This window comes from Vanellus vanellus, assembly GCF_965231255.1.
Source record: "Vanellus vanellus genome assembly, chromosome: 4".
NCBI lineage: Eukaryota > Metazoa > Chordata > Aves > Charadriiformes > Charadriidae > Vanellus > Vanellus vanellus.
In genome coordinates, this window is record NC_138909.1 from 38849560 (window position 1) to 38861694 (window position 12135).

General features: G+C 39.0%; 1 protein-coding gene across 1 annotated transcript in view; it reads left to right on the forward strand.

The window, feature by feature from the left end:
* Positions 1-670: 670 nt before the first annotated feature.
* Positions 671-12135, forward strand: part of RXFP1 (relaxin family peptide receptor 1) — a gene marked incomplete at both ends in the record, with an annotated part of 50170 nt that continues 38705 nt past the window's right edge. The window contains one exon of the mRNA XM_082482310.1: positions 671-719. Within this exon, the coding sequence (XP_082338436.1) occupies positions 671-719 (49 nt within the window). The remainder of the gene's footprint in view (positions 720-12135) is intronic.

The window sequence follows — 12135 nt, forward strand, 5'->3', positions numbered from 1 at the left end:
TAGCATTAGTCATGAAGAGCGGTTAATGTGTAAAAATAGTGACATGCTGTTATTGGAAATAAATTACATTGTGCATTTTTCTGTATTTGTGAGTGACCAGATTGCTACAAAGGGACTGTGTTTATAAATTGCACTTCCCCTTACTTGAGAAAGCACCAGTTTTTATCTAAACTATAGCAAATGTTTGGTTTCAAACAGATCTGCTTAAATAAAACTGTGTTTTTCAGGCCTCTCGCAATATTGCGACTTAAGAAAAGAAAAAATTAAGGGAAAAAAAAAAAAGGGGGGGGGCTATTGATGAGGATTCTCTGGACCTGGCTGTGTTTTGTGCAGCAGCAGCAGCAGCGGCTTTCCTTGGGGCAGACCCGTGTCCGTGCACAGAGCCCAGCCTTCGCCTGCCGCAGAGCAGACCCGATCCCATCCTGTAAGGGAAAGCTTGAGGAGCTGGTGCGATCCTGGAAACTTTCGTGTGTGCGTGCCAGAGAGGGGGGAGAGAGGGAGACCTAGCGCAGAGGAGAGTAAGGGAGGAAGGCAGGGGAGAGAGGGGAGCCTGCTTCACGCACTGCTGAGGGCTGTCAGAAGCAGACCGCACGAGCAGCAGCGCTGGCTGGTGTGCAATTTAAGGGACAACATTCATCGACTTTATTCCTTGAATTGCTGAAGGACAGATATGACATCCGACTGCTGCTTCTATATGTTCTTGCTTATTGGTACCAGGGGTAAGTGTATCCGGCTCTTTTTCCTGTTTTGAACATGGCAAAGCAGATAGCTGATAAACTTCAGTAGTGGATTTTTTTAAAAACTATGATATCTCAGTGCTATTTTACAGTTCTTCATGGCAATTATTCTCTGATAGAATTGAAGTGTAATTCAGTCTGTCAACGTTACTTGTAAGCATCAAATATATTTGTACTTAATGCTTTGAGAATTACTATTAATATTTACGAGCTGAAATCAAAAAATAAGGAACAATTTAACCACTGCATAAATACTTGCTGTAAATATTCAATGAAGGTACATGTAGAACTGACTCGTGTCAGATACCTTGAAATCCATATTTTGGACTCGGCTCAGTAGTTTGTAGTGATACTGTGCAGTGCTACTAGAATTGGTAGTTCTCGAAAAGTAGATTGTGTTCAGGTAACAGGAGTTTTTGCCGTCTGATTCAGCATGCAAGGCAGTATAGCATGCAAGATGGAGACCGAATTAGATTTAAGGTTTTCTTTATATGAAAATCCCTTCTGTGTGGTGGGAGGTACACCTGACCACCTTCTTACTTTAGTGATGTTTTCTTCATTTAATTTGAGTACCCTGTTTGCAAGTGCTGCTTTCAACTTGGGAAAGCTGTCCCTGTGGAGCTGCTGATACTGATCTATATGTTGGGTTTCCTAATGATTATCATTTTCTTTAGTTGTAATATTTAATATAACAATTTTTTTTGTTGCATTGTCAATACTAAAATAATGTTTAATTGACTTTGTAGAAAAAATAACAACTATTTTATTATACTAATAGGAGCCTAAGGTTCAATTCTGCCTCCTGTATGAACAAAAGATTGCTCTCTCTCCTGCTTTTAAATTAGACCTTTTTGCGCTTACATGTGCACACTATGCTGCTTAACATAAGATTTGTAAGGGATATCACCTACATTAGGAGTTTGGGAAATGGAGCTCCACTTACAGCTGTTTTTACAGTTGCAAAGCTTAGTTAAATCCGTGGGAAAACTCTAAGCAGTTCTATTATGTTTTGGAGGAATACCTAATATGTGAGCTGCAAGCATGAAAAAACAGTGGTATTAATGTATTTGGAATTAAGTAGGCTGTGATAATGAGATGATATCAAGCCTGTGAGCTTCATATGCATCTGTGTTATCCATGACCAATAATCCAATATTTAAAGGTAGTACTTCAAGGTACACAGAATAAAAGCTAAAGGATTTCAAACAAACTAAGCCTTTCATATTACTGTCTTCTATATCAAAACAGTAAAATGTTGAAACATTCATCCCAGATGTGCAAATTAATATGGGCATAATTTCTGCTGGGTTAAATTCATCTCAGCTGTAGAATTTTTAAAACCTATCAAAATATATTAAAGCATATTGCAAAATAGCATAGCAAATGAGGACAGTGAACGACTACAGACCTGCTAGTATTATAGTCACGATGACCATTACTTTTTAGGTGTTTATTGGCTCATAATGTACAGCGTATTATAACACTTATAAGAAAACCCCATGGCTCATCTAGACTTGTTGAAGAGAGAAACAGTGCAGTCATAGACTAAAGCATGCGCGTGCCTGGAGTCTCTGTCGCCTCTCAGTACTCTATTTTACATCAAAATGAGTTCCCGTTTAGTGCCACTTCTCCTAACCTCGCGCAGTGCACAGTCCATAGTTTCACTGCCTGTCAGAGCTTTAGCCCGCGATCTGAACTGGAACCACAACTACAGGTTGGCTGATTTCATCCACACAATAGGTTTAAGCTTTGCTCAAGGCTTTAGGCTAGCTGACGTTAAAACAAACACTCCTGAAGTAAGTATGGTCATGCTTAGAAACTGCGTTTGTTCTTTATGGACTGCTAGAAGTTCAGTTGAACAGTTTTGTGTTTTGTTCTGGTTTAATTTCTATAACTCACAGATGCTCCTAATTCTTAAAAAGTGAAATAAGAAATATCTATTGTACGAAAACTACTCTTGCCTAACCCATCCATATCAATTCAATCTACATCTGCTTAGTTTTTCCATTCAACAGCTAAAGCTGCACACAAATAACTCCAATAGCTCTCTTATTTTACTCTTCCTTCAGATTCTTCCTTCAATCTTTTTATATAAAAGCCTTTCCTTCCAAAATCCAAATAATCAAACTAATCCAAATAATCAAATTATGTAGCTTTTTCTGCACCAGCAACTCAGCAACTGCCTGACTACTTTCCCACGTGATATATATAGTAGACCAGGTAGAGGGTTTCTTTGAAAACAAAGCAGCATCTATACCATGGTTTTTGCCAGTGCAACAGTATCAATTGTAATATGAAGAAAAGTAAATTTCAGACTCCGGTTGTGGAACTGGCAGCATTGAATGGGCAGCCAGGACAAACATCTGCCTCGGTGGCTCCCCTCCCCTCACGAAGCTAACAGGTTGCTTGGGCATGTCGCTGGCACTGCGCTGGCTGCCACATCTTCTCTCATAGTAAAATAATCAACTGCAATCACTGCAACAACCATAGTGCACTTTTGTGTCTTTGGAGTCACTTTGATTTTCTTTCTAGGGACGAAAGCTATTCTGTCCTCCTGGACTTTGGCTAAGTGACAGGCCTGCAAACAATCTGTTTATCAGTCATTAAGAAAAACAGAAGAACATTAATATCTAAAGCTATTCAAAGTGAATTCCAAAAGGGTTGTGAAGACTCCTCATGGAAAACAGTTGTGGTTACTTTTTTAACTGTGTATGCTCTGTGACCATACCTAAATTTTGCCAATCCTATTTGTACTTGCGTCTACAGTTCCCCTTCCCTCCTCTTTCTGTTCTTCCCCTCGTGCATTTTTTTCCTTCCTTTATCCTCACTTCAAAATGCCAAGGAGAACTTTCTTCAAACCATCTGAAACCTGTTAGCCCCTCTGGTGCTGCATGCATGTGACAGCTGTTTTCAAGGCCAAGATCTCTTGTACCAAGTGCTTTCCGTCAAGTGTGCGAACGAGACCATCCCAAATACTTTGGAGAAGTCCAAGTTTATGATTGTGCAGGATACTGCTCTTGTTTACATAGTTTGTAACAAATTTTGAGATCCCTTTCCAGATTTGTAAATAGGAAGTGAAATTACTTCAGGCTCTGCAGAAGCTCAAATAACCATTGTGTAATAATAATTTTCGGGTAATTTCTCTTTGCTTTTATTTAACTTAAACATTAAGCTGGCTGGCTTCCCTGCGGCTAGAAGAATAAAGTGCTCTTTGTATGTCTGTGCGTACAACAAAAATTAATATCTTTGCAGAAAATCAGGGATGAGGATGATTTCTGAGGAAAATTTCCTCTAGTGTCAGTTGGAGGGCAGTAAAAAGTCTACAGAGTGCCAAACTGAAGCTCTGAAAGTCAGAGCACTGTTGCCTGCAGAGGCTGGCCTGCCTGCAACCGCTGCGCGGGCAAGGCTGCTTGCACCTCTCCGTGAATTGCACTCGGGGCTACCCAACTTGCAAAGCTGTCTTGACTGTTTGTAGTAACTCTGCCCGACTTGAACCGTTTGGTCTGAAATTTCACGCGCAAGGTGGAATTTTTTGCGCCTTGAGCAAGATGACAAGGAAAGCTTTACCAAAATAATTTTAATTTTTAAGAAAGGGAGGAATCGGTACTTTGCCTATGTGAACGATTCTGGGAATCCTGTATTAAGCAATGCCTTTTCTTAAACGAATAAGGGCTTCTGCAGTGTTCCTCTACAAAACCACTGTGTCTGAGAGAGTTCTCTGACAGGCCATCCCACTAGAGCTAATGAACCTGTTCAAGCCCAGTTGCAGTAGTGTAAAACTTAACCTTCTCTAATGGATGTTCCTGGGTACTTGAGACCGGTGTGAAACTCATCAGAGGAACTGTCACCAGTAATCTCATCGAGTGTTTCCTGGTGGTGCCATATATCTCCAATTCTTTGAAGCCATCAAGTAAGACTTTGAAATGAGGGGTTCAGGGCAGGGAGCTGTAGGAAGCTGAGAGGATCAGGAAGTCATTGTGGTTGTGTCTGAAATAGAGAGAAGGTGAAAATGTATTGGGAAGGACTGAGCAAGGGGACTGAGAGTAGGGGGTGAAGGGGGAGGAAAGTGGGACAAGAGAGCAAAGAGGTGAGGGAAAAGGCTAACGCTACTTAGAAAGGGAAAATGGAAATCAGAAAGGCTATTAGTCTGGGAGGGTGGAGAATGAGGATGTGTGAGAGGGAGCCAGCAGGGTACAGTCAATTAATTAAAGGAGAAAGAGAAGGAGCTCTGAGAGAGGAGAGCGTCTGAAGAAGAGAGAGGGTGGTGAGATCAGAAGTAGGACCCTATGCAGACAGGAGGAGACAACAGGACGGGAAGCAGGTGGTGATCAGGCAAAAAAGGATGGCAGTGAGGTAAGCAGCCAGGGCAAGGAAAAGATTGTGACTGAGCAGAAAAAGGAGCTGTGCTTGGTGGGGTGAGGGCTGCACTACAAAGCGGGAAGGAAGCTCAGGGTTGTCAGTTAGCAGAAACAGCTGCCATATATATGTTAATGCCTCGGCTCCCCATCAGAGCAATAATGCCATATTCTAAACTGTCATCTGAGCAATCTGTGAGGACTTCAGAATGGGAAGTCTATTGCAGCTGTATAACAGAACCATTGAGGAATTTAATATTGTAATTTCTAAGTGGTTAGGACACAGACTAAGCAGCAGGATGTCAGTAATCCATTAGAAGACTAATCAAAGTGTAGCTAAAATGCCGATATTATTATATGGTGGTGCATTTGCAGAAATGTACGAAATTTAGAGTTGTGTGACAGACTTTGAACGTATGCTGCTAATAACTGATGTTTGCACATAGTTCCTATCAGAGGGAAAGAAGAAGAAACTCTTTGGATATTGAGTGATAGCCAAGACAAGAAGACAATGTATGATACAAAGTGACTTTGTGTACGCAAAGAAGTAATACACGATATTATGCTCACTACCTGCTGTGTTGTCCTTAATGCTCGTGAGGCATTCAACATGCAATTGACTTGTGGGACATGGCAAGATACAGACCCCTGGAGGAAGGACTGATGGGAATATGTGGATTTGAAAGAGTCTCTGGAGCCATCAGCTGCGTCCTCTTGGGGAGAACTGGCCCTGGGGGGGGGCAGTTGTCCCCATAGACCTGATGCCAGGGGATGAAGGTGGACAGGCAGTTGGGAGGGAGAGCCCAGTGGCAGCTACACTGATCCTGCGGGACTGGTGTATGAGAGATCACTTAGCAGAGTTTATCCAGAGAGGATGTTATCCAGAGAGATGTCCTGTATAGCACAGGTCACTGTGTTCCACCTGTGTACCCTGTAGCAATCCCGAGGCTTTATTTGGTCAAAATGTTTATTCTTGATAAAATAAGAGTTTCCTCCAGAGGAGAGCAAGTGCCACTATGGCACTAAGAATGGCAGAGGCCATATGGCCGGACTGAGACTCAAAGACGTGCATAGGCCTGTCAAAGCAGGTGAGCTTTGTCTCTTTCTCCTCTCTTCTGCAGAGAAAATAGAAGCATTTGCTTGACCTGGGAGAATAGTCTTTTTTCCATCATAAACATGATGGTCAGTGCTGTGCTGAACATGGGGAAAAAAGGCACAGTGCTTGGAAAGGTCGTGGTGGTGTCTTTACATAGAAATATATACACTTTTCTGTTCTGCTTTATTTTGTTTCTCAGTTGCAATTAAAAAAATGTGGCTAAAAATAGGTGAGAGCAATAGACCAGCTTCTCTTCAGAATCAGCTACTAAGAGCATCCTTCCATGAAACTTAAAATCTGGCCACAACATAGTTAAACCCAAAGTTTGCACTGTATGGAGAAAAAAAAGGGACTAGGTTAATGAGTTTAAAAGCCGCGTAATTGATTAGTCTGAAGAAGTTAATAGTAATGCAGTCAACAAAGATGATCTGGTTTTTTAGAGGCTTGTTCAAGAAGACCTATCTACCGTGAAAGTACACTTCCTGACTTCTTTTCCTGGTCTCCAATTCCATGTGAAGACATGTGAATTAACTGTGCTGTTGTTTTACCTAGGAACTATAGACACTGATTTTTCAGAAACTGCCATTCTTTTCTGGTGTTCAAATAACACTGCAAATCTCTAGTTCTTTTGGTATTTCCTTCATGTTTCAAAACCTGTTGTGTAATAACACTCATTTCAACGTATTTCTCAAATAATTTCTTTCAAATTCCTCCTGCGGCTGGTTTGGCAATATTTTCTTTTAGCATCGCTGCGTTATCTTCAGGCCAGACTTTCAGCATCAAGCAGAAAGAATGCAACCACTTTCTTCCTTCCAAATATGTATCCGAAATGGGTATTGAATAGCTGGGTTTTTCAACATTCCTAAGACTTACATGTCACATGAGGTTTTTCTTTTTCTTTTTCCTAGTATGCTTTAGAAAAAAACAATTATTTTTAAAAAAGTACTGATTATTTCACTAGCATGCCTACCTATACATTTTTAGGTTTTAGCACTGTTTGATTTCTTCTTTTTTTTTTTTTTTTTGGTTTAATATTTCATTTACAATATTCACTGCTTTCACATCATCTTTTAACCAGGCTGGTTTCTTGCTCAGAGAAATAGTTTTTGTATCTATGGCTGTAGAGCTTTGGAGAATTTAACAGATATTTTTAAATAATACTAAGTTACAAAGGATTTAATTTTCTTAATCAGTTACTTCAACAATTGGTTTAAGTACTGGGATACAATGTTGTAAGTTACAAATATGTTATCCTAATATAACTGCTTTATTCAATCTATTAAAAAAAGAATGTAGCCAGATTGTGATGTCTGGTAGCAGGCAGCTGTGTACCAGTACTCTCTCTTCTCAGTCCACTTTCTGTTGTGGTGCAGCTATTAAAACAGCCTCTTACGATCCCCGCTGAGAATGGGGATGCATTTTCCTTGGCACTCTTCTGCATGCCTTGCTCTGGGCAGCCTGCTGTCTGAGTCGGCAAGACAGATGCGGGGTCAACCTCTGAAGACCCAACCGAAAGGTGTCGCAGGACCAGAGTGATGGAGCAGATCACTGTCGGAGCAAACCTCTCCTCTTCTCAGCCCCGTGTCCTGCCGCGCGTGCTGTGCTAGTGATGGATTGTGATAGCACTACTCTTAATTTAAGCTGTTTCACAGAGTACGCTTTCATTTGAGTTGACAGCGAGAAAACACTCGGTGTCAGGAACAGGCATCATCACGTGTTGATTTAGCTGGAGTGGGGTCGAAAGGAAGAGAAGGAGGAGCTATAGACTATGTGGAGGTGAATCAGTAACCCATGCAAATGTATTGTTCAGCCAAACTGCATCTAAAATGGAGACAAACTTCTGAATCTAGTTTCTCGTTATCTTTTCTGCCTTGCTTGAGGAAAAATTAATATCCAGATAACTTACACCAATGTGCTACTAATACAACATTTCTTTATCTATGTTAATAATTGCATAAAATCTAAAAGTTATAATCTTAAAATCAATTAATCTTAATCTGCATGCACATTTTTATATATCCTGCAAAAGAAGACTTAAGCCAGATGTCTCTGATCATGGTTCAGCCAGCTAACATTACTCACTTTAACAAAGTCAGAAATCTTATTAGTTTGAGATAATTTCTGGTTTATGGCGCTTTAACTGGAGTGTCACAATTTATGGCAGTGAGCTATGTTTACTCATAGTAAAATATAGTAGAGATTGGAAAGCGTGTGATTTTTAAATTGAACCAAATATTCATGAGTCAGAATCCAATAATAGTGCATTTACTTAAGCACAGTGTCTGCAAATTGATTTTTCACAAAATAGTCCCATGAGTTCTCTCAAATTCTTTAGAATTTTTTGACTTCAGAACAGAACAATAAAGGATTCCATTTTTATAATACTTCAGGAGGGTTGAATCTCATAGATTTATAGGACACAGCAACCTCCCAAATCTGAACTTGTAGTTCTATATTAAATTTAAATTCTTAAGAGTTATAAATGGTTCTTAGTAACAAAAGCATGTGACTAAATAAAATGTATCAGATAATCCTGTCTCAGGCTCACCAAGAAATAATATATTTTTATTGTTACAAAATTAATCTTAAGCATTCTTCAGAGCTTCATTTTAAGTTGTGCTGGCTTAGTTTCATTGTAAGAACTATCATTAAAATCCTTTTAGACTTTATTAAAGGCACAGGGAATGAAAAAAAAAAAAAAAAACAAAAAACAAAACAAAACAAAAACCCAACAGATTGTGTTTCATATTGCAAGTACCTCCTGTAAAGATGCCAAAATACATTTTTCCATTTCTCTCCCTGGAGTCCTAGGTAGAAAAAGCTTACCTGAGAGTGTTTTACAAAGATTTATTTAAGATTGTGTTACTCAGGACAAGAGGGAAAATATTGTGGCTTCTGAAATTGCAGCTGATGTGCAGTTTGCTTAGTTCAAGCAACCCTGTAGCAAGATAAGAGACTAAAGAGCAACAGAAGATGGAGAAAGACAAAATAAAATCTCCCGCTGCCTCCCTTCAGGTTCTTTTCCTCAGCCAGTGGTCAGTGCTTTCGCAAATCTACTTTGCTATCACCATTTCTGCAAGATGTTCATTGTAATAGTCCCTTTTTTTTTGGTGTTTTGTTCTTTTTTGTTGGTCATCCTCCCCCCATCACAAGAGCATCCCAAAGTTGGTATGAACGAAGTTAGAGCTAAGTCACCCAATTTTTAGTTGGGGGAAATGGCTAGAGGGAAAGGAAGAGAGTTTTTCCCTTTTCAACCTAAGAAAAGTTAGGCAAAGCGTTATGATCTTTTAGATTGTTTTCTGTTATGAGAAGTTAATGATAGTCACGTAATTCTTTGCTCTTCTGCTCATTTACAAATAATGTATACTCAGAACATCATAGAATTAGAATATCAGAAGTTTGTTGCCTTTCTAATTTCATTCCCTTTTTCATTGCAGCTTTCTCTTAGAGCTTTGATACAAGTACTTTCTGTCTCATCTCCTGGGTTTATTTTTACTTCCATGCATGAATGCACATGTATACAAACTCCTCTCCTGTATATGGTATCATGTCATGGAAGCTACTTAAATCTGCCTTTTCTTTATGGAAACTTGAGACGTATTACAAATGTCTGTTGTTTGTTAATTTAAATAATTTCATTTTCACTAATCAGTGTTTCACTTTTGCTTACTTTACATATGGCTGACTGGGTTAACTTGCACAAAGCAAGAAGTCTGAAGTGAACTTCTTTAAAGTAATCTCTAATTCATATCAATATGCATTTGAAGTCAGAAGGTTTGTTATCCAGATGAGGTGAATGATTGTTGCTTGAGGAACGCTAATTTATTGATAATCAGCTGTTCTTGATCTTCTTGGCTAAAGTACTTTTTAAATTATTTGATTGCTCAGATTTAAAAAAAAAAAAACTCGATTAGCTTACTACCAAGCATGTTATGACATAGGGAAAAAAATGTAAGATACATAGCAAATACTGCCAAGTAAGAAACTTTTTTCCTGAGACTGCAAAACATAAAAACTAGCATTCCTGCTGTGAAGCTTCAGAGATTTTTTTTTTTCTTTTATCATGTCTTTAAATCATTCACTCTTACAAATACAGTGTTTCAAAGGAGGAAACAGAATTCTCTTTGGGGCTTGAAGAGCCAGCCCAAGCACGCTCCTCAGTGGTTGGGAGGAAGAATCAGCTCCCGGCAGGGGAGTTTTCCTTGATTTTGATGTCTCACCGTTGCCTTTCCTGGGCCTGTCAGGTGGGATGGTACTGACCAGCACAGTGTACTTGGCACATTTACATCGGTGCCTTCATTTTTGTTCTGTATCTAACGCCACCCAAAGAAAACCCTAGTGTTTCATGTGTCCAGCTTTAGACTTAATATTGCACCAGTGTGAAAAAGAAATTAGTGGAACCAAAGGATGCAAAGCAACACTAGGGCAAAGGAAAGCTTACCTTAATGTATATGCTATTGGAAATTGTGTCAGAGTACGGCGATAGAACTTCTATCTGAATGGAAATGATAGTCAGACATCATATAAACTCTGTGTATTAGAGGAGAGGAAGAAAAGAGAAAGTGGAGTGACAGAAAGGTTTGGCTCTGCTCATTAATTTGTGTCTTTGTTAGACACTGTGCTGAACCCTCATCCTCTGGGAATGCCCTACAAAATTTGAGTTTCCGGATAAAATTCCTCATACTTCTTACTGGGGCTTTTCCAAATAGCATTATCTCTTTCAGCTCTTTCTGTGCATCAGAATCTTTTTATTCTAAATTCTGTGTGAGAAGAACAAAAAGGCAAATTAATAAAAGGTATGAGCCAAATCCTCTGGCAAGGTGCCATGGGACCAGTCTGAATTGCTCCACTGGCAGCTTCTGGCCCTGGAGCAGATTTATCTGGCAGTTAGACAAAGAGGATCTTCCAGCGCTATAGCTGGATTAATTAGACTGAATTATCTGCGGCATAACTGATAACTAACTTTGGTAATGTGGTTATGAGATTGGAGTCTATATATTCCAAAAGATAGTACAAATTTTCTGCTTTGAAAAACACTTCTGAAATGAAAGCATTGTGAAGCCCACAGCAAGATATAAAGGTACCACATGAAGTTAAAATCCAAGATAATGACCAGATTGGCATGCAATAGCAGCAGTCAGAATACACGCATCTTTTGTGCTAAAATCCTTTGCAGTATATCGTGTTTAATGAAAGCAAACATTTTATATAGTCAGTCATAAACTTACATGTGTCTTTTGAGTACTACATATTCCTAGAATGACATCTAATATGCTCTACTGAAGATAAATGTAATGCAATAAAACTGAAAATGTAATTCTGGTGGCAAGAGCAACAGCCAAAATATAAAAAATTGCTGGTGTTTTAGAAGTGAAGATGTTGCAACCATTTGGCATTCTGAATAAACGACACTGTGTCACTTATTGTCACACAATAAAACCTAAAATTACAAACACGATGCATATGCTATACAGATACTTAGAAAATGCTATAGACATCAGGGCTGAACAAGTAGAAAAGGAGGAGAGGAGCAAATTACAGAAAGGCAATGCAGTGATAACAGTTTAATTGTAGTCCTGTGGGGATCCTGTACAGATGTTTAAATCTTTTAACCCACTGATGCTTTGCCTCAAGGATTAATGCTAAAGTATCTATGACCACTAGAGCAAGGTCTGTTTTGGTCTACAAGTTTTGCCTAAGGGCTTATGCCAAATGTGTACATTAACAGCCTTTAAGTTCAAGTGCACATAGTGTTTTTTATTCTTGTATGAAACCAGAATCTATTTTCAATACGTTACTTATGGACAATTTTTAAATGTTAATGAATATGGTTTTAATAGCATGGGAGTCTCATTATTTATTCACAGAAATCACTAGAAAGCTTTCCCTAAAAGAATTATCAGGTTTAGGAGAGTCTTTATAAAAATTACATGCCATTAAAAAAAAA